At 41.8% G+C, this 23,229-nt stretch overlaps 2 protein-coding genes across 5 annotated transcripts in view; both read left to right on the top strand.

Annotated features, from left to right (window-relative positions):
- The window catches only part of cnc (NFE2 like bZIP transcription factor cap-n-collar), a 45,747-nt gene extending 23,230 nt beyond the window's left edge, over nucleotides 1-22,517 (top strand). For 3 of the 4 annotated variants that reach the window (XM_065866279.2, XM_036818093.3, XM_065866280.2), the window contains 6 exons: nucleotides 8,620-8,699; nucleotides 8,763-9,311; nucleotides 15,828-16,265; nucleotides 16,330-16,417; nucleotides 19,787-21,039; nucleotides 21,100-22,517. In XM_065866279.2, coding sequence (XP_065722351.2) covers nucleotides 8,620-8,699; nucleotides 8,763-9,311; nucleotides 15,828-16,265; nucleotides 16,330-16,417; nucleotides 19,787-21,039; nucleotides 21,100-21,471 — 2,780 coding nt within the window. In that variant the 3' untranslated portion in view covers nucleotides 21,472-22,517. Of the gene's footprint in view, nucleotides 1-8,619; nucleotides 8,700-8,762; nucleotides 9,312-15,827; nucleotides 16,266-16,329; nucleotides 16,418-17,295; nucleotides 17,598-19,786; nucleotides 21,040-21,099 lie in introns of those variants that run through there. The other variant, XM_065866281.2, reaches the window with a different exon arrangement.
- fzo (fuzzy onions) lies at nucleotides 2,218-4,609 on the top strand. Its single transcript, XM_036818094.3, has one exon. It carries the CDS (start codon nucleotides 2,324-2,326, stop codon nucleotides 4,487-4,489), a length of 2,166 nt encoding a protein of 721 aa, XP_036673989.3. The 5' UTR covers nucleotides 2,218-2,323; the 3' UTR covers nucleotides 4,490-4,609.
- Nucleotides 22,518-23,229: the final 712 nt, after the last annotated feature.

Raw genomic sequence — 23,229 nt, 5'->3', positions numbered from 1 at the left:
TACACAGTGTTGGTCAATTTAGTGTTGGAAAGAGGTTAGTGAAGCAACATTATTATAATTTAAAAAGTACATTTTCGATCGTTTTCTTTTATGCAAATTTAAAATATTAAATTTGAATATGGCCTGATATAAAAAATGTTTGCGGTCACAGCTTATTTTTGTCTTTCACCGGATACGACTCCGCGTATCTAAGCCCCCTCTAAACGTCCCATCATTTTCTCAATCAGCATCGGCTTCTTTTATTGTTGTTTCTTTTTTGCGTCGGCAACAATTTAAACTAATTAAGTTGTAATAAAGCACTCAAGAAACTCTCAAAAAAAAGAGAAAAAAAATGATTAACCAGGCGAGTTTTGCTTGTTCAATATTTCTGTACTCTTTTTCCTACACAGAGAGAATTTTTCAAGTAATTTGTACTCAAATTGAGTATTTTTGTACTCAAAAATTCAGCATGAACAAAAATTCTCACATTGAGTGCAAAATACTCACTTTCAGTACAAATTTCTCAAAAAATTTGTACTTTAATTGAGTACGTTTGTGCTCTTTTTTGAACATTTTTCCTCAATATGAGTACAAACTGCACTCATTTTAAGAAATAATTTAGCTTGAATTTTAGAATCAAGTATCCCCTTTTCTCAAACTGAGAAATTTCTAGCGCTCAAAATGAGAAACAAGTTCTTGATAGTGAACTTATAAATTCTTAAATGAAGAACTTTTGCACTTAAACCCGCTCCACCCATTCCCAGAAAAAAGGTAAAATATTTTTTTTCATTATATTTTGTAATACAGTTATATATATACAAACACATTATTTTTTATTTAAGTTTATGTTCCATGTTATGGGTTATGATATTATTCCCTTAGCTGTCTGGTCTAGCGAAAAGCAAAGAGGCTGAAAAGAAAACGTTATTGTTAGCAAATATTGTAAATATATATGCATATATAAATATGAAACAATAAAATTAGAATGTTATTAAATGTACATTTAAAATGCATGTATGTATGTATGTACATTATACATAAAAAACTAACAAAACTAGACACGTGCTTCACGCCACTTACAATCACACATACATAAATATTGATGTACACGCTTTGGCAATATTTTTGCAGTGTTTGTTTATTTTATCATTATTAAGCACATTATAAATACAGTTAAAATTAAAGAACTTACCCTCGAGGTACGGAAGGGTGGCACGAATGTCAGTTCACTACAAAAGTTTTTTAACTTTGTGTTACGCGCACGTCTTCACTTTGCTAAATCACACGGCAAATGACAGTCACACAAATGCGGCGCGTACCACTTTACACACCCATTAGTGAGAAAGAGACAACCATATACGCAACGAACTAAAGACCGCTCATCTCTCGTCTCGTTCGCAGAACGGAATTCTCTAGAACCAATTATGAGAATTATCAACTCATTTTTGAGTCTATCGAATACTCATAATGAGAATATTAATTCTCAAGTTTGAAATGGAAGAACACATTTCCTCAAACTTAGAATTTTGTGATCAATTCAAGTTATTTTTCTTAAAATGAGTGAAACTTTCCTCAACATGAGCATTTTCCACAAATTTTGTACTTAAATTGAGTACATCCTCAAAATGAGAATACAAATTCTCAATTTCAGAACGTCATAATTTTCTCTGTGTACTGTTTTCTAACAGCGTTGAAAAAAATTATACAAGCATCCAATCGAAATGCCCCCTCCTCATCTGGTTGATGATGCTGCTAATTTTTTCAGAGCGAACCGAACCTCAACCAACCAATTTCATTTTTTTTTCTATTTGCTGTAGTTTTGGTATTTTGAAGTTCACCAAAAGCGTTTTCGGGCTCTATGGTCTTAGCCCGGTCTATTAGTTCAGTGGCCCATTAATGTGCATATTGCCTGCTTTTTTCCGACTCTCTTTTGGGTGATTTCATGATTGCGGTAATTGTGTTAATTTTTGGGTAAATAGGTTTGTATTTTTATTGGGCGGTGGAAATTGAGAGGTATTAAGTAGGAGCTTGTATTTAAATGGAAGCTCTATTGGGGTCAGATGAAAATTGCAGCTAAATTATGCCAGTTTATTTAGGAATTAACTTTTATATGAAATTATAATTTAAAAAGCATATAATTTGAATGTTTTATGATTTTTCTATAATATTTAATTTGTTAAAAACAAGATCTCATGCTGAACAGTTTACCTTAGAATGTACCTTCAAAACTGTTTAGCATTTAGTGTATTATAACCCCTCGAATCAATACAACAAACATCGTCTACAGTTTTCGCCTATATTTTATAAAGAACTTTTTATCAATTTTACAAACCATCTAAGAAAAATGTGTGAGTCGGACTCGGGAGAAAGTACCTCATCACTATCCTCGTTCATATCCCGCTCGTCGTCTTCCTCTTCGCGATTGAGTGATTTTGTGGATGCCAAGACAGAACTGCAGGATATATACCATGATATGAGCACTTACATATCGGGGTTTTTAACCCTGATAGAGGATAATGTTCTTTTGAAAGATCTGGAAATGCTGGAGCAACTTCGCATCTTTGCGAGCAAAGTGGAGGCTATTGAAAAGGTGCTTTTGCGGAACCGAATGAAGGTGGCTTTTTTCGGTCGCACCTCAAATGGAAAAAGTGCTGTGATCAATGCCTTGCTTCATGAGAAGATCCTGCCCAGTGCCATGGGTCACACCACCAGTTGTTTTTGCCAGGTGCAGGCCAACGGTTCCGATGAAGCCGAGCATGTGAAGATCGAGCAGGAGGAGCAGCACCTGGAGCTGAGTGCCCTGAATGAGCTGGCCAGTGCCCATTCTCCAAGGGCATTGAAACCCAGGACTCTTCTGCAAGTTAACATGCCCAGGAGTCGCTGCCCCCTTTTGGATTACGATGTGGTTTTGATGGATACACCTGGTGTGGATGTCACTGCTCAATTGGATGACTGTCTGGATAACTATTGCATGGATGCGGATGTTTTCATTCTAGTGCTCAACGCGGAGTCCACTGTTTCCCGCGTGGAAAAGCAGTTCTTCAAGGAGGTGGCATCAAAGCTTTCACGGCCTAACCTCTTTATACTTAACAATCGATGGGATGTGGCCAGCAATCAGGAACCGGAAATGGAGCACCTGGTGAAGGATCAGCATATGGAGCGCTGCCTTAGGCTTCTTATAGATGAACTGGGTGTTTATTCAAATGAGGAGCAAGCCAGGAAGAGGATATATCATGTATCGGCTTTGGAGGCTCTACAATTAAGGAACGGTTGCAATCGGAATCCCACGACACAAACACAAGAGCGATATCTGGAGTTCCAGCGATTCGAAAATGATTTCTCCAACTGCCTAGCGGAGTCTGCTTTAAGAACCAAGTTCGGGCAACACTTGCTAAGTGCCCAGGAGATGTTAACCCAGTTGGAGGCCACTTTGATAAGTCCTCTTATAGTTAAAGTGAGTCAACTAATGAAGGAAAACAGGGAGAGAAGAACTGACTTATATAGGGAAATGGGCGATCGAGAAAGGCAGATAGAAGGGCGAAGTGAAGCGCTTGAAATGCGATTTCAAGAACTTAGTGAACTGACAATAGGAGTGGGTCAATGCGTTTTAAAAGACCAGATCAACAGAATTATACCCTCGGCTGTGCAATCATTTTCGCACCCATTTCACCCGAAGTTACCCAGGCAACTTGGCCACTACCAACGTGCCTTGAGTGCCCAATTGGATGGCCTCCTCAACGATGGAGTCCTGGAACGTCTATCTTTACTTCTGCAATCTAGACTTTGTCAATTGGAAATTGAATTCCGGGGTCAACCCACCGAAGAAATCCTAAACTGGCAGCTCATCTACAGCGTGGATTGTCAATCCTATATGCGTGACTTTCAGCCAGATCTAAGGTTTCGGTTTTCCTGGGGCATGGCTGCCCTTTGGCATCGTCTTCGGGCAAAGCTTATACTGCCTTCCAATCCAATTCAGAGTCGAAAGTTGCTCAATGGTCACAAAGAAGCGCCGCCTGCAGCTCCTTTAGTTCACGAGAGTCATTTTCAGATGATCGCCTCCTTGATAAAGTCCGAAGGAAGCATTGGAACCCTATTGCTGAGTGGCCTGGCGTTCCGTTCGGTCAGCTGGCCAGCCGTCTTGGTCCTCGGAAGCCTCGTGGGAACCATGTATCTATACGAGCTGCTCAGCTGGACGCCAGCCGCTCAAGAGCGGAGCTTCAAGAGCCAGTACTCCAGGCACTTGCAGCAACAACTGCGGGCGGGAGTGCAGCAGACCGTCAGCGGTTTTGAGTTGCAGATGCGACAGCAGCTGGCAAAAGTCCAAAACTGGTGGATAGCCGAAACCGTGGAGATTAGAAATGACCTGGACGTGAGGATTTCGGAGCTGAGCAAACAAATAAAATCGATGGAAGAGTTGCAGCTGAACTTGAAGAAGTTTCGGGACAGGGGAAATCTGCTGGCTATACGGTTGGGAGAATTTCAAGAGCTCTATTTAAGCAGCAGGTGTTGAAGATTCCGAGAGGGTTTTATAAGAAATTGTTATATATTTGGGGGAATGTTTAAATATGTGTTGATCTTTTATTTTTAGTGACTTTAAATGATTAAATAAATTTGTAATTTATATATGTAATTTAATATTGGAGTCATACTTTTTCAAAACTTTCCAAATAGATGTTTATTCGTGAAAACATTTGTATTTTCTCATGTTAGGTTAGGTTTTAGGTTAACGATATGGCTCTTGCTTTAAGACATTTTTTTCGACCACAAGCATCTTAGCCATGCAAATTTAAGCAGTTTTTATTGCTGTTGACTGTTTAAATTACTTGATTAGATTGTTCTTTCTTCCTCTTGGTGGCTCACACACAAACACACACTCAAGCTGGGAAACATGCACATGCTGGGAATAAGAACAAGAGAACCAGTTTTGTCTTTTTTGTGGAAGACTTCGGGCTTAAACAAAGCGTCCATATTGAAGCGGCCAAAAGCAAAAGTAGAAACACGAAATACAGGCACACACACACACTGACGTAGACAACCCAAGCTGAACTCCAAGCTCCGCCCCTTGCTCACACACACCAAGGCGAAAACGAGTGCGCATGAACAAAGGCAGCTCAAAACGGGGAGGAAGTACCTACGGTTATCTCACTCGCACTCACGCTCTGGCCCCGACTTGAGAGCGCCATTTCTCTTGCGGCTCTGCCTCGGCCGACGTCGACGGCGATGGCGGAGCAGCGACCGCGGCAGAGGCTTGGGCAGCGTTTTAGAATCGTATTCGAATTTTTATAAACGCTCGAGAAACGTTGGACGCTTGACGCGCGCGCAGAAAATCGAATAAGGGTAAAATATAAGAAAAGCATTGCCACCGATTTCGTGGGCGTGGACAAGAAAAAAAGGACTCTGCTCCGGCGAAAATTCGTTAACAACTCTGTGAGCCCGGCAAGGTGACGCGGCATTCCGAATCGGACAGTTCAAATCGCTCGTTCTGGCCAAGTCAAGTGTTTCGGCTCTTTTTTATGCCAATTAGATGATTTGAAAAATTCTCCACGAAGAAGAAATCATCATTAAACTGTGTCAAACATTAACCAATTTTTAAACTATTACGCATCTCTGCAGTTGTGCAAAAGAAATAAAGCAAAAAAAAGTGAAAGTTACCAAATCATAAATACATACCCAAGCTCCACACTCAAGTGACCATTGTGCGATTCTAAAAAAAACCCCCTACAATAACCAAAGGCATTGCAAAATAACTTAAACCCATTTTCCACACATACAATCCAAATTGTGCAAAGCAAAAAAACAAAAACAAAATAAAGTCAAGACAATAAAAGTCTGTCTGCAACGGAAACGGCAATATCGAAGTTGCGATTGGATTGCTTTTGCTTTGGCTGTTTTTAGTCTGCACGCCATTGTTGATTCTGCAACATTTTGGCTGTCAAAACGTTACATAATTGTCAAAGTGTTTGGCCGAATATCAACAACAATCAGCGCTTTATTGCAACAATTTGTGTTCAATCTGCTCACAAAAGACAACTACAACGATCTATACACGACAATCGACGAAAAAAAAAACCAAAAAGCCAAGACACATTTGACTTTGGCTCTTCGGGCGTTTGTGTTTCTTGGATTATAAACACAAATATTTTATAGAGATCGACTGCGTCATCATTGCAGCATCCCTTGAACTAAAAAAGGTTCGTAATGTTTTATTGTTTGGTTCGAGATGTGACCGAGTTTCGAATTTTAGTTTGGGTTTAGTATAACAAGAAAATGACGCCCAACGTGGGGCCTCTTGGTTAGAATGTTTAAACACATTAATATTCTTTTTGAAGAAAAGTACTATTTTACTTGGGGTTAAGATGGGTAAGGATGACTTAATGTTTTTTATACAAGGGTTCCATTTGCGATCGGTTCGAACTTTAAAATTGAAAATTAGCAAACTATGCGTAAACTGTACTTTTTACTTCTCCGTGGAACCGCCAATTGATAACATATTAACCAATTTTCCCGAAAAGTTTTTACCTCAAGTGTTTTCTCAATAAACCAATATAAAAACAATTCAAGCCCTATTCAAATCATCGATTAGGCTTATAATCTATGCAAACAATGATAAGTGTAGCGCCCAATACCACCCCAAAATCCACTCGTTGTCACCCCTGTGAAAATATCAAGTAGCCGTCGGTGTTTAGTGCTCAATCAACCCCATTAGCGGCTCCATTACGCGACTCCCACAATATTCCTTTCTAACTTCCTTCCGAGCAAACTGAAAGGTAACCAAAAATTTGACTACCCCTACCTTCAAGGCGGTCAAACAATTGCTGACCCCATCAACGCCTCTTTCGAGCCTTGTCGCCTAATTGCTGGTGACAGTTGACAGTTGCTCCTGACCAAACGGGTGACAAAACAAAGCCCTGCACACGAACCCAAATCGAATAATATTTTCGTTGTCGTTTCGGCCACAATGCGAGCTGTGGAAACCCACGAAACGAGAGACAATCAACCAAAAACGATAAGTAAACAATTCGAAACCCACACGAACGCATACCAAAATTAACGGACCACGAACTGTTACCAAAAAAAAATTAAGTAAAGAAGGGAGAACCCTAAAATAACAGGCTATACGCCAGCAAGCCGAAAAAAAACATGGCCAGAACAGAAAAGAACGAAACAGGCCCAAAATGGTTGCGATGGAAATTGGGAAAGCAGAAGTGGGGGAAATGTGTTTTGTAACCAATCGCAAGAATAACAAAGCATTTGGTAGAATTGTGTTGGCCGGTCCCAGATAACCGAACTGTTCCATCTGCGATGTTTATTCTAATTTTTTGACCCGACTCAAGTGCCCCGGCAAAGGTCGTCATCGTCACACCACTTGAGTCTCTCTCTATTCCGCTCTTTCGACCAAGTTGCGCCCTCTTTTCAGCCTTTATTTTTTCGGGTTTTCGTTTTGGCTTTATCTATATGTTTGCCCACGTCTGGAAGTCGGGAGGAAAACTCTTCGTGGAACTCGAGTAGATGTTAAGTAGTAATTTTCTGATAATGTCGAATACCCCCACTCAGTTCTTGACTTGGATTTTCCCGAGAATTTCCAATGCAAATATTTGGCTGCCATCAATATTTGACCAGAAATCAATTGTCTGCGAGTCAATTGTAAGCGATATACTTGAGGGAAGCTTTCTTATTGTTGTGCCTGGGGTTTAGTTTGTGTTTAGTTTAGATATCTCGGAGCTGTCATAACTGATCATCAATTAGGTGGAGATGATGGGGGTGAGACCGCTGGGAGCTTGGGAAATCGTTCATTTATTGCAATATTTTTCAGCTGCTTCCGTCAGACGACTTGAGTGAAGGAGATCTCCCAGAGATCACGTTTTTATGATTATGATTAATGATCGCCGCAGCTTGACTGACTCTAGTTACTGTCCACTCTGTGATCTCTCCGCTGATCTTTCCGAACTCTCACTCCCACAGGAAAGTGCTACTGTTAGGAACGCTCCTTGTTTACCTTCTTCTTTGCCCCCGGGATATTTCGGGACTTCAAACTGTTTTTGTAGCAGAAAATTGATCACTCTCTGGGGAGTTTCAAAGGGAGTGGGAGTTTTTAAAGAGACGGCCAGCTATCCCATTCAAATGATCAAAATATTTTCCTATATTTTATATACTTCGATAGGGTCACAAAGATCTTGACTCTGGGGGCACTCTTCCCCAAGGGAAGGGAATGCAGTTTATTTACTATAAATATTCTAGGCGATCAAAAGAAGAGATGATTGCTTAAAAATGATTATGCGGAAAAGAAATATTTCTTGGTAGCGGAAAACGAGGATTATTGATATTCCCAAAGCTAGATACCAAAACAATATGAACGGAATATTTTCTTATAGATATAAAATCAGTAATAAAGCATGAGGTAGGATTTTTCCTTTATACCTTAGATTTTGGTTAAATGAGGGCCGAAGAATGTATCGATAGAAGCTTTGAATTAACTGTTGAAGTTTATTTAACTATCAGAATATTATAGGATAAACAATCAAAAAATTCAACACTAAAGGGTTATTAGAAAATTTTAAACCAGAACCAAGATCAAATCGTATGCAAAACATAATAAGAATGAGTTTTTAAAAACGCCATTTCATTTTTTCTCCCCCACAGGTGAATACATACGCTTGCCCTTGGATGAGTTGTTGAACGACGTACTCAAGCTCTCTGAATTTTCCAACCTCGAAGACGAGGTAAGTCCGTTTTCCCATCTAGTCCTTAGAAAATACCTTATGTGTTTCTTCCCAATCTCCCAGTTATCCAACGATCCGGTGGCCTCCACCTCGCAGGCAGCTGCTGCTTTGAACGAGAACCAAGCTCAACGGATTGTATCGGAGACCGGTGAGGAATACCTCGGTTGCGAAGGAGTTCCCAACAAGCAACGTAGACTCGGTGCGGAAAACAAGGAAACCGATCCGGAGAAGGCTGACGGAGATAGCTTCTCGGTGTGCGACTTCGAGGACCTACAGAATTCCGTGGGCTCGCCCCTGTTTGACTTAGATGAGGACGCCAAGAAGGAGTTAGACGAGATGTTGCAATCCACGGCTCCGCCCTACCACCACCCCCATCCGCACCATGGCCATCCCCATGCCCATCCCCATAGCCACCACCATGCGTCGATGCACCACGCCCATGCCCACCATGCTGCTGCTGCAGCTGCCGCCCACCAGCGGGCGGTGCAGCAGGCCAACTATGGTGGTGGAGTCGGCGTGGGCGTCGGCGTCGGAGTGGGCGTGGGCAGCGGCACGGGCAGCGCCTTCCAGAGGCAGCCAGCTGCCGGCGGATTCCATCATGGCCATCACCAGGTATGTGTGCATCGATCGTAATCCTCCCCACAGACAAAAAAGGTATATTTATTTATAATTTGATGCGGATGCTCGGTTCAAGTGCTGCCATCCGTCGAGCGCTCCACATACTTACATGGGTACACATGTACATACCCTACGGAGCGTGAGTGTAGGTACAGCTGGGGTCAAGATAATAGGGATTTTAAACGAGACGTAAAGGAGTTCAGATCAGAAAAAAGTACATTTTTCTTTTGTGTCTTAAAAATAATGTATGTATCTTCTTAAGTAAATGAACAGATCCTAAATTGTTTTTATTGTTTTTATTTTTTCTTAGAACTTTGTAAAGATACTATACAGTTAAATCTTAGTTTACAGAAATTTCGAGACTTTAAAAACTTATATTTTGACCTCAGTTGTGGGGTTATATGTAAATGTACATATGTAATCATTCAAGGATCATTCGCACGTCGCTTTCGTTATTCTTGGGGCTGCTTCTCCTCGTTTTGGAGTGTCTCTTTCCAGAGTTCGGTTTTCCCTTCTTCATGATCTGCCTTCCATTTCTTCTGGTTCTTCACGTGGCCTGGCCAGCTCCCCCGGTCTCCAACCCCTCCCCCTCGTGGGGTGTTCTTAAGCACTTGATCTTGGGGCTGCTCTCTTCAAGAGTCGCTGTTGTTGCTGTTTGTACAAAGCTTCAAATCTGGTTGTACATGCTTTCCACCTTGCCCCCATTGGTAGCCCCTCACCCCCCAAAATTCATATGCTTTTATTCCGTTTCCAGCCACAAGTTCGTCAATCAGGCCCCCAGTCTTCTGGGCCTCTCTTTTCTGCACTCTTCATTCTTCACTCGTTTTTTAGCCGCTTCTTGTCGGTCTGACTTTTTTGTATTATTATTTTTTGGCTTTTGTTGTAACTGCTCATCAAAAATGTACGGAAAGAGCAACAACGAATGCGAGCAACGTTAAAATAATAGACATACATACGAACATACAGATCTAGACGGTGTTTATATTTGAGGTACAAGCTGTAGTCTCCCATCTTGGTTTTATATGTACCCCGACTGAGCTGCTCTTCAGTTTTGTTAAGTTTTCTAAAGATCTTTCTTAACCCGTTTCTCTCTCACTCTCCGTGTGTTTACTTAGCTGTTGTTTTCGTTATTCTTGATCTTGTTTGGTGTCTTTTGGTATTTCTTGATTCTTCACGACTGAGCTCAATTTGAATATATATATATACTTTTGATATTTAAATATCACAGAGAAGTAATAGAATTTTAGAGGTAAATAACTTTTCAAGCTTGATTAACTTGTTTTAGACCTTGAGGATACTATATGTTACCATCGTTTATTGCTTTTGGTCACAACAACGTAATCTCTTCTGGTTCAGACAATTTATGCTCCACTCTCCGGACCCTATAAAACTAATCCACCACAAGAATGAGCTAAACAAGTGCTTCCTGAATGAAGGCCCAAACCTGTGCTCAACCTTTGACCTGCCTAGTCTTCCCAAAAAAAGACTACATCCTTATAGTTGACAAAAGAGACAGCACCATAAAGGCGAAGCAGTCATGAAGTCAGCGGCAATTACTGTAAAGTCTTTCCCCGGTAGCAAACTCTCATAAACCCGTATAGCACCTCACCTAAAAGGAAAACCACAGCGGTCAGCCTGAGTTGGTGGATTAGGCTTAGTCCGGCGTGTTTGATGTGGTCCATGCAGTTTTACAGTTTTTGTGAATGCCAGCGGGTTGCCGGCTCGGCACTTGCCAAAGCCATTTAATGAGCCAGATGATCGGTTATTCGCAGGATTCCTCAGAACCACTGTCGGCTAAATCCTTTGCCGACTCTCTGGGGGGATTTTCCATCCCGTTAAACGGAAAGTGTCATTAGGCGGCTTTAAGCTTTGTTTTTCCAGCACTTCATCTCTAGATCCTAGTGCGAATAATCATTATGCAACTTCCTGATCACATTTAATTTACCATTTGCATTCATTGATGATGCGTCTCTGTGCTGTGCTGTGGCTACCTGCCCTCAGGTGTCGTTATGGCGATCTATGACCGTCTGTACACAGAGAAAAATATGTAGGATCATATATGATAATAAGTTTTGTTATGATATCAAGGCTTTATGCTTTATTTTTTGTAGAATTCATTTACAGAACATACTATTGGGTTGGCAAGAAAGTCATGTCGTTTTTTTTCAATATTTTCAAAGATGATTTATTTATATCAGGACTTATAATTAATCAATTATGTATTGGCCGTTTGGTTCGACCACTAATGACCATCTCTCGGCCAGCTGCATAATTCCGCGCTCGAAGAACTTTTGGTCTTTTCCAGCAAAGAATCGAGACAAGTGGTTTTCGACAGCCTCATCTGAATCAAAGTTTTTACCATTCAAAGAGTTTTGAAGAGAGCGAAACAAATGGTAATCTGAAGGTGCTAAGTCCGGACTATAAGGTGGATGTGGTAGCACTTCCCAATTCAGCTCCGTTAATTTTTGCCGAGTGACCAAAGATGTGTGGGGCCTAGCGTTGTCATGGTGAAAGACTATACCCTTGCGATTAGCTAGTGCCGGCTCCTTTTCTTTAATTTTTTCCGCCAAATTGGATAGCTGGCGACAGTACACATCTGAATTGATGGTTTCATTCCGTCCCAGCAGCTCAAAGTGCACTACACCCTTCCAATTCCACCAAACAGACAGCATAACTTTCCTCTGATGGATATCGGCCTTTGATGTGGCTTGGGCTGGCTCATCTTTCTTGCTCCATGATCTTTTTCGTTGGACATTATTGTAAACAACCCACTTTTCGTCGCCAGTAATGATCCGCTTCAAAAAAGGATCGTTTTTAATCCGTTGCAGCAGAGAATAGCAGATGTTGATACGCTTAGTTAGGTGAATTTCCTTTAAGTTATGCGGAACCCAAACATCGAGCTTGCTTACGTAGCCAAGTTTCTTCAAATGGTTTTCAACCGTTGTATGCGACACACTGAGCTTCTCTGACATCTCCCGCGTTGAATAGCGCCGGTTTTCATCCAGCAAAGCCTGAATTTGTTCGTCAAAAACGGCCGATGGTCGACCAGAACGTGGGGCGTCTTTAACTCCAAAATCTCCAAGCCTGAATTTGGCAAACCAGCGCTGACATTGGCGATCACTCATGGCATCTTTACCATACACTTCGCACAATTTTTCGCGAGCTTCGACCGCTTTTTTTCCTTTTCGGAAGTAAAAAAGCAAAATATGCCGAAAATGCTCACTTTGGTCCTCCATGTTTAATTTGCTATAGCTTCCACAAATGTTATCGAATAATTACCAAATTTTCGTCGATAGTACCTAAGACAATAAGCTTTAAAACGATACTAAAAAGTGTGACCCTGGTGCTCGATTAGTCGTAAATAAATTAGATTAAAAACGATTACTAAAAAAAACGACATGACTTTCTTGCCCACCCAATATTATTCATTTATTTATTATAGTACAATTCCTGGGAAAAACAATACAGTAAATGTTGTACAAACAGTTTCCAGTATTGATAAAATATTCTTAGTGATGTTTTGTAAGTGGAAATACTACAATCCCTATAAAACATGTATTCTAAATGATCTAAAACCTTTTTACCCCTAAATTGTATTATATTTTCGTGTGTATCTCCTGCTAATTGCAATCACTAAGCCAAGCTCTTGAGGCATTGAGTGCAATGTGGGGAGGTGAAGTCGCGGAAGGGAGGCGCCTGCGTTCATTACGAACACTTTGTTGTTGACTCTTTTTTTTTGCGCAGAGCCTTTGTTTTTTTGTGTCGCTTGCAATGCGCCACTTGACTTTTCCGCATGGGGCCGAAGTGTTTATTGAATTCGGTGGCACTTTGCAGCGGTGCCTGCCCTCCACTTCCCCCTCCGCACCTTGATTGCATCTTTTGAGCCCGCTCGGCAGTAGCCCCTGCAATTAAATCCCCATTTAGCGCGCGCGAATTACAAAAAAATTTATCTCTTAATGTCCCTCCCTTGCCCCTGCCCCTGCCCCGCCCTCTTTTTACCCCCTAATCGCCCTGCACGGCTTTAATTATGTGAATTTTAAATATTTGCAAAAAGCTTAACGCTGAAAAATCAGCGCAGAGCGAGTGAAAAAATAATAAATAATAAAAAAACTTTATTAATTATTTTACAGCATCTCTGTTTTGCTTTGCCTCGCTTCGTTGTTTTTCTTGGCTGTAGTTTTTTCCCCCCGATTTTTTGCCGTACGATTTTAATTCAATTTATGTAAACAGTTTGATGGCTGCGGAGGCTTAAGTTGCGACTCGAACTGAGAAACTCAGACTGCGGCTGTCATGGGACTCGATTTGTGCACACACATAAATCAAGTTAATGACAAAAAACCCACGAAACTACCGCTCAGGTGTGATGGCTGGGGACTTGAGGGGATTTGCCGGCCGTTGGCAACAGGGACTAAGTGTAAGCCATAGAATATCGGTGGTTCCCGGTTTACCATTGACGGATTGGGGATTTCGTGGAAATATGTTTAACAAATATCGAAAATAAAGTGCTTGTTTTAAAGATTAAACATCGATCTTGGGACTCGATCAATTAAAAACTTATTTTTCATACTAAATGCACTTGTAGCTGATTACTTTGAATTCACCTAGGATTCACGTTCACAAGCTCGTGTTCATTTTAAAAATATATATTATGTTGATGAATTGCTTTTCATTAAATTAATTGCTAACACATTTGCATCATGTTTGGTATAAAAATGATCAATGAGCTTTGATATAGTCTATGATTAAATAAAAATAGTTATTAGTTGTTCAATAAATGAGTATTTAAAGTGAGGTATTTTATATTTTGTATATAATAGTGTTAGGTTTTATAATTTATTAAAGCATCTAAGATGAACTTCCCTATATACCAAGTATAACTCAAAAACCGCTATAGATTATGGACCTAATCTAGCGGAACCCGAATGCCAACAGTTAATGGGATCGGTAATAATGAAATACTCTTAAATGATGGTAATTCCCCTATCAAATATGCAATCTAATGCATCTTCCGCCCCTTTCTTGATCGCCTGTAACGGTTGAGGTTGAATTAAAGGTTCCAGAGAATAGATTCTTGGGCACACACAAAAACCCCTAGACGATCTCACTCTACAGATCGATACATGTGTGTAAGGAGATCGGCTACCGTGTCTAAGCTGTCGGTTGGATTTGTTTGCGTGTGAAGCGTAACAAACAATGGCCAACACCAGAAGTTAATGACAAGACAGTGACAATTCAAATTACACATGCGCATTGCGCACTCACAGATACAAAGATACACAGCCACAGATACAGATGCAGAGCGACTGCAACTGGCTGAAGTGAACGCCCAATGCTCGACGATGGCTCCTACCTGCCGTGTTCGACTTACCTGTTTGAGTTCAGGAGCGTGTTGAGGCATTCATTAGATACACATGCGCATGGCGAGATACTCGGATACACAGGTTGTTTGTTCAGGCCGCACTCACACATAGCAGAATGCATCCATCTCCGAGTATCTGTGTGCGTCGCCTTCGCTACTGTCATTCCGTCAGTCAGTCAGTTGGTGCTGGTCAAACGACAACTCAACGTCAACGCGCAAAGGAGTTCGATCGGAATCCAGAGTTCTTTTGTCGGAATTTTCGTTTCTCGCTTTCGATCCTTATCGGCAATGTCAGTGTCAAAGTGCATCAGCGTCAACGTCAGCCAGATATAGGTGGATCGGATCGGAACGTATCGGATCCCATCTCTGAAAGATCTTAATTGCACATTTAGCATTAAAAACAAATTGGTGCCGCTAAAGGAATTGATAAAGGATCGCAGTTCGAGTTCGAGGAATATTATTATTCGAGTGTGTGAGTTTTGTGGGGGGAGTAGAATGCCATATTATATATACGATATATACCTTTGCCATTCGCCCACGCTCTGGCTGCGGAATTAGTTGAATAAATAAATAAACCCACCGGTAATTAACAATAACAAAAGGCGGCCTAATGAAGTCACAGTCGTCTCACGATCCCCGGCCATCAGTCAGCCAGCCAGCCCAAGATGCCAAGACTTACAGAGCCAGCTTTTTTTTTTTTACAGAGGAGTCTTAGGAAAACAGAAATAAGACGAAAATAAAACTGGCCAAGACCGCTGGCTGGGCTGCGAACCCCGAGCACTTGTCAATTTGAAAGATACGAATTTCATTTCAATTCCACATTGATCGATCTGGCAGTCAAATCGCCAGACCGATACATTGTGCACGTTTTTTGGCTTACACAGAGAGTCGGAATCGGAATCGAAGTCGGAGTTTGAGTTTGAGTCTGAGACTGAGACTCTGACAGCCAGGAGATTGTTACTTGTAGCGCAATTTGAATTCGGTTTATTGTCTGGCCGCGTTTCTAGAGAATTCCCCTGGCGGATGATTGATCGGTTATTGAGTTATAAGTTTCGTAATTCCGAACCCTTCTCACCTTGTTAATACATCAACGCGGCTAAGCGACGAGCGCCGAATTAATCAATGTCTCTTTGTCTTCTCTTTACTTGCAGGGCCGCATGCCGCGTCTGAATCGCAGCGTTTCGATGGAGCGTCTTCAGGACTTTGCCACCTACTTCAGTCCCATTCCGAGCATGGTGGGCGGGGTATCCGATATGTCGCCCTATCCGCACCACTATCCGGGCTACTCCTATCAGGCGACTCCCTCGAACGGAGCACCGGGAACTCCCGGCCAGCATGGTCAGTACGGAAGTGGCGCCACTGCTCCCTTGCAGCCACCACCACCGCCGCCACCGCACCACGCGGCCATGTTGCACCACCCGAATGCCGCTCTGGGCGACATTTGCCCCACTGGCCAGCCCCACTATGGACACAATCTGGGCTCGGCTGTCACCTCGAGCATGCATCTGACCAATTCCAGCCATGAGGCCGATGGAGCAGCCGCTGCTGCCGCCGCCTATAAGGTGGAGCACGATCTGATGTACTACGGGGTGAGTTACATCTATATTTTGTCTCTGTATCCCTTTATAACGATTTTAACTTAACTTTCTTTAGAACACCTCTTCGGACATTAACCAGACGGATGGCTTTATCAACTCCATTTTTACCGACGAGGATCTGCACTTGATGGACATGAATGAGAGTGAGTTCTTACAACTTTCTATTTATAATACTTTGTATTTATCAAGATAGCTTTGTTTCAGTAAGGTACAACCAACCTAACTTTGTTATTTCTAAAATAATAGTTAACCGGGGACCCTACCTAACAATTACCAATTTGATAAACAAATCCTATTATGAGCAATCAAATATGGCTGACAGAAACTTTATTTCCTCGAACGGTTAAGTAAAGTTTTAAAAAAAATATCGTTATTAGATTTTTATTATATCACAATCATAGGAATTCGGATTATTATTAAATCATTAACACTTATTACAGTTCCTGCAGTTACAAATAAATCCTCTATTATTTATATGCTATAACTTAACGAAATTCAAAATAGGTAGTATATAAAACTAGAGACTTTTACCTAACCCTTATACACTTAAATTTCTCTCAGTGCTGAGCTTTCGAATCCCCCAAAAAGTTCTGTTAAATTAATAATAAGCTTTGGGGTCCGTTAAGTGGAATGCGCATCGTTGGCGGCTTCTCCACCCACTAGCCACTCATCGCGAGAAAGCTTTGACTCAAGACCCCACAACTCAGAACGAGGCGAAAAGCGCGTGCGCAAGCAGCGACAGAAAAGTATCACTCTCACTCAAGCACGATTTCACTCACCTGGTGAGCTTTTCCTTACATTTTTTTTCACTGTTTATCGTTCTTGTGCGATTAGCATACGAAATTCGTACAATTAGTTCAGAGTTTGGTTGAGTGAGCGGGGGGTAGAAGAGAGCGGGCGCTCAGGTTTCGCGACTGCCACTCACTTCGAGCGACGAAAAGCTAAAAAATCACAAATCCACTCCACTCAAGAGGCAGGGCGAAAAGCAAGGCGAAAAGAACAGAGCGCGAGGCAGAGGCAAATCAGTCGAACACGAACAATCGAATCCGATAGTAAAGTAAATATTAGAACCGACACCGACGCGACTCGAAAAACCATTAAAAAATATACTTATGTACCCCCCTACATACATACGTATTGGAAAAATATCACAACGCGCAACGTGCCGTATACTTAATGTAATTAGCATAACCAATTTGATAAAAACAGTGACGCATTTGGGAGCAGTATAGAATATATCGAAATATATATATCTTCGAGTTTAATTTGGCGGATGTCGAGCGATCTAGCAGCATCCCAAAAACGGTGAAAGCAATTCAACAGGTGAGAGTGATCAGAGAACTAGATAGATAGATAATGCTCTGGATCGTTTGGTTGGGGTGGTTTTATTTTCGGTGCCCGTGTCCGTGCCCCTTGCCAAAAAAAGAGCGAAAGCCCTCTAAAATTTTACTTGTGACCGCGTAACAATTTTTTCATTAGTCATGCCGCACGGCGATCTTTGTTGCTGTTTCTGATTCTGATATCAGCGGAACGTTCTGTCCTCTCTCTCTCGAGCGGTTTCTATATCTCTCATTCTGCCCGCAGCCTAATGCCCGCTCAGCAAGTTTTTTTTTCCATTTTTTTTTTTATTATTATTTGCCCGCCTGTTTGCTGTTTACTATTTTTAAACTGCTGAGTCATCGCTTTTCGAAACAATAACGTTAAAAAAAAAGCTCAAGAGCATAGGAGGAGAGTCGTATGAATAGTTGCTAATATCTGCGAATTCTAGGGGGTTGGTGTGGAGTGTAGTTCCTGAGTACGGGAAATATCGCAAGTGGGTTAGGTTTCAACGAAACAAAGACGTTCTCAATTTGGATCTCTGTATTATTTTTACATACTTTTTTTTGCACATCATGAAACGTGTCACTGGCTTTAACGGTTATCTTTATGGTTTCCGTTATGTCTTTTGCGCTCAATTCGTCGCTGATAACTCTCCTGTTCGGTTACAGTGCACTATCGATATGGGGAAACCCATATTTGAATGATTATTACATTAGTTAACATATTTCCTCATTTAGGTGAAATTTTAATTTAATTTTAAAGATAGTTTCAAGAAAAACCCACTTAATGCAATCAATGTTGGTTCCTTAACTTTTCTTTAAAGTAAACTGAACTTGCTATAATCGGAAATAAATTTCTATCTATTTTAACTTATATTATCTATTCAAAAGGAAAGTCTAAAGAAAATTTAAAGGAAATATTAATTATTACATTTATTCACATTTTTCCCCATGTAGGTTGCATTTTATTTTAATTTTAAAGTTAGTTTCAGGGAAAAGCCACATAATTCACTCAATTTCGATTCCTAAACTTTTGATCAAAGTAAACTTAACCTGTTATCATCAGAAATAAATTTCTGTCTATCTTTACTAATAAAATCTATTCAAAACCCATTCAAGTTCATAATAACAAGGAAAGTCTAAGGAAAATTTAAAGCAAAGATTAGCTTTACTATCATAGTCAATAATTTATAAAAGATTGCCTTCTTTATAAAAGAAAACTTCCATTATAAACAGCGTTCCCCGTATTCATATACACTTCGTGCTCATACAAAGTATCGCATTTTGTCAAGTCATCAATGTTTATGGTTTAAGCTTTGACCTTGCACACAGAGGGTATAAATACATGAGAGCTTGCTCCAATCAGCTTACGAATTGATTTGGCTAATTAACTGCAGGCGCGCAATAATGTGAGATTGCACATGGAGATTACGTGTTTTTGGTTAGACCCAAAAAGAAATATGCCCCTTGGGCGTGTCGTTTTTGTTTTTCGGGCTCCGTGTGGACAGTGATTAGATATAGGGAGCAGATCTGACTCCTTCTTATCAGGGAGGGCCAGAAAGATGTGGAAATGTGGCCAGGTATTTGCGAAACAGCGAAAAAAAAGGTGGCAGACGCACACGAGCTGCTCCTCGCACACACTCATTCCTTATCGCCCGATAAGATAAGTCCCAGTGAAATATGGAAAATGACTGCACAGTTTTTTAGTACTTCTCCTTGCTCCGAGCGACCGGAATGCTAGTCGTAAATTTGTGCTGAATAATCGAAGCTGCGAGTGATTCAAGACGTGCCTGGCGATAAGGGCGAATCTCTAATAAACACCGTATAAGTGAAGTGGGTCAGCCCCAAAAATCAGCAGTACGAGTAGGAGAACTAGTTCTACTAGCTAATTTAGATCAATATTGCACCACATCATCAAGTTCAGGAGCTTCTTGGTATGCATTTTCCATTCCTACGATTATAACAATAAACCTATAGCCCAATTGAGTTAGGAGGAGGTACGTTGTAGAGTAGTTAGTTTATTCTTTTATAGGTTTACAAAGATTATTTTATATTGGTTAGTATGATCAGTACCATACTTGACTTGATTTTGTCTAGGTCTTTGTTTATATACTGGAAAAAGGATAGATAAGCATTAACCTTCCTGTTTACTTTATGATGAACTATACTAATTGAACTCTTCTCCCATTGCAGGCTTCTGTCGCATGGTGGACAACAGCACCAGCAACAACTCCTCGGTCCTAGGCTTGCCCAGCAGTGGACATGTTAGCAACGGCTCTGGCAGCTCGGCTCAACTGGGAGCGGGAAATCCGCACGGCAACCAAGCCAACGGAGCTGCAGGCGGCGTGGGCCCAATGAGCGGCTCGGCTGTGGGCACTGGAGCAGCGGGCATGACCGCCGATCTTTTGGCCAGCGGCGGTGCAGGAGCACAAGGCGGTGCGGATCGCTTGGACGCGTCCAGCGACAGTGCTGTCAGTTCGATGGGTTCGGAGCGAGTGCCGTCCCTCTCCGACGGCGAGTGGGGTGAGGGCAGCGACTCCGCCCAGGATTATCATCAGGGCAAGTACGGCGGCCCCTACGACTTTAGCTACAATAACAATTCGCGGCTGAGCACAGCCACCCGTCAGCCGCCGGTGGCGCAGAAGAAGCATCAGCTATACGGCAAGAGGGATCCCCATAAGCAGACCCCATCGGCTCTGCCGCCCACAGCTCCACCAGCAGCTGCTACTGCAGTCCAATCACAGAGCATTAAGTACGAGTACGATGCTGGCTACGCCTCGTCGGGCATGGCCAGCGGTGGCATCAGTGAGCCAGGAGCGATGGGACCCGCTCTTACCAAGGACTACCATCATCACCAGGCCTACGGCATGGGAGCCAGCGGAAGCACCTATTCCGGGGACTATACAGTACGACCATCGCCCAGGACTTCACAGGATTTGGTGCAACTAAATCATACCTACTCGCTACCCCAGGGAAGTGGCTCCCTGCCCAGACCCCAGGCTCGCGATAAGAAGCCTCTGGTGGCCACTAAGACAACTTCGAAGGGATCGAGTGCCGGCAGCAACAGCAGTGCCGGCGGAAGTAGCAGCAGCTTGGAGGACGAGCATCTGACACGCGATGAGAAGCGTGCCCGATCCCTGAACATCCCCATTTCCGTGCAGGACATTATTAATCTGCCCATGGACGAGTTCAACGAGCGATTGTCCAAGTACGACCTAAGCGAGAACCAGTTGTCGCTGATTCGCGACATTCGTCGTCGTGGAAAGAACAAGGTGGCTGCCCAGAACTGCCGTAAGCGCAAGCTAGACCAGATCCTGACCCTTGAGGACGAGGTGAATGCGGTGGTCAAGCGCAAGACGCAGCTCAATCAGGACCGCGATCATTTGGAGAGCGAGCGCAAGCGTATCTCAAACAAGTTCGCCATGCTGCATCGTCATGTCTTCCAGGTGGGTTTCTATTTTATTTAATTGTAGGAACGCAAACTAATTAAATGGTTTACTCTACAGTATCTACGGGATCCCGAGGGAAATCCGTGCTCACCGGCGGATTACAGTCTGCAGCAGGCTACCGATGGCTCCGTTTATTTGCTGCCCCGGGAGAAGTCCGAGGGCAACAGCACGGCCACGGCTGCTTCAAATGCTGTTTCGTCGGCTGGCGGCGGAAGTCTGAATGGCCATGTGCCCACCCAGGCACCCATGCATGGCCATCACAGCCAGCACGGAATGCAGGCGCAACATGTGGGCAGCGGCATGTCGCAGCAGCAGCAACAGCAGTCGAGGCTGCCGCCTCACCTGCAACAGCAGCAGCAGCAGCATCATCTGCAGTCGCAGCAACAGCAACCGGGAGGTCAGCAGCCGCAGCAGCATCGCAAGGAATGAAAGTACCTGTTGCGAATTGCCGCAACTAAGAGTTGGTTCACTAGCTTCCAGAGCGAGCAGCAGCATCGATCCGAGCAGCAGCAACAGCAGCAGCAGCAACAGTTCGATTACCGCTACGACATGTTTAACAATAGTTACCTGTACTACTGAGCGGCGACTTGGTTATTCCTTTACTGAACTAGCTGCCACGTGTTGCTGGCAACATTTGATGCACCTGCTGCTGTCGGCCCATTGGAGCTGTCCCCTCATTCATCGCATCAATCCTCCCATTTATGGTTTACTCATTTAGTCAGCATGATTGTTATTTATTTTTTAATTAATTAATTATTTTAACTCGTCCAGAGTTCGTCTTGCAAGTTGTTACCCCTTCCGGAGATCGTATGCGAAGCCTTCTACTTAATTGCAATTACTAAAACCAATACTTGTGATAAATCAGTTCTTCAACTATGAATTCTTGGCGCCCGCAGAACGCAAGCTGACAGACAAATGCACAGAAAGAAAAAGAACCGAAACAAATCAACTATGCTTGAATTGAATTTGTAAATCAGTAATCCGCTCACATTCACATTCACAAATCCACTCATCCGTTACACATCATCGCGTCGTCCAACAATATTTGATGGTGAAACCGTTTACATCTCTATAATATTAGCTTGTATAATAAGATGGAAGGAGAGAAATTGTATAAAATAGATGATAGGCACAAAAGCACAAACAAAACGATTGTAAAGGTTGGAAAATATTGCTGGACATTTCATGAATTACGCCCGTAAGACACATAGTAGTAAGCTATCATCTAGTGAGAGATCTACCCCAGCGGTAAATAACTGTAAATCGTTCTAAATTCATAAGGCATTTATCAAAATCCCATACACAAAAGTAACACAAATTAGCGTATCACTTCGAGCTAGCACTTAGCATCTGTAAATACATAATTTAAACTTAGCTAACATTAAATAACCAACCAGCGCTAGGCTACAGCAACTAAGAGTGTGCTAACACACCTCAAAGAAACTAAAGAAAAAACTAAAAAAAAAAGAAAGAAACGGAAACAAAATCTAAACAAAAACAATTGCCCTTGCTAGGGCGGCCCTTTAACAGTCCTGGTAACGGTTTAGTACATAAGCGATTAAGAGATATTAATATTTAATATTCTTAAACATGTCCTACAGCATAAAGAGTTTAACTTTAAACTAAGCTACAGCTATGCGTAATGATAATGCAGATACAGATACGATATCAACTTAAACAGATCCGATTCGAAAACGAAACATAAATCTATTGTTAATATAGGCATATGTATTTTAATTGTTGTAATGAATTTCGCGCACCATTGAAAGTCGATTGCTGCAAGTCGAAAAAGAGAACTACGAAATTCAATAAAAAGGCGCAACTTCAATAAAAGAAATTATTTGTTGTAAATTGAAATTGAACTAATTACCTACTATTGTACTACTACGCCTACGGACATATAAAATAAATTAAAAGAACCCCTTCGCATATTCTATTAACATAAATTTTGATTAAAAGAGTTGTTGGAATCCTGGAATTGCAATGAACAGCTTTCGAGGATTTCCTAGACACTCTTTGACCAATCCCCTGTACTTGTATGTCGCTATATATTTGTGTATGTTTCATATGAGAAATTTGTATGCTTTAAAAATGATAAACTTTTCCTCAGCTATACAAAAAAAAACGTCAAAATTAAAGAAAAACCACTACAAAAATAAATAAACTGAATGTTGTTTTTTATTGGCT

Source organism: Drosophila suzukii, chromosome 3, assembly GCF_043229965.1.
Source record: "Drosophila suzukii chromosome 3, CBGP_Dsuzu_IsoJpt1.0, whole genome shotgun sequence".
In the NCBI taxonomy this organism is placed as follows: Eukaryota; Metazoa; Arthropoda; class Insecta; order Diptera; family Drosophilidae; genus Drosophila; species Drosophila suzukii.
This window is presented reverse-complemented; position numbering and strand designations above follow the sequence as displayed.

What these genes read in the sequence shown, in the direction of transcription:
- fzo (XM_036818094.3), top strand. Translation starts at nt 2,324, where the DNA reads ATGTGTGAGTCGGACTCGGGAGAAAGTACCTCATCACTATCCTCGTTC.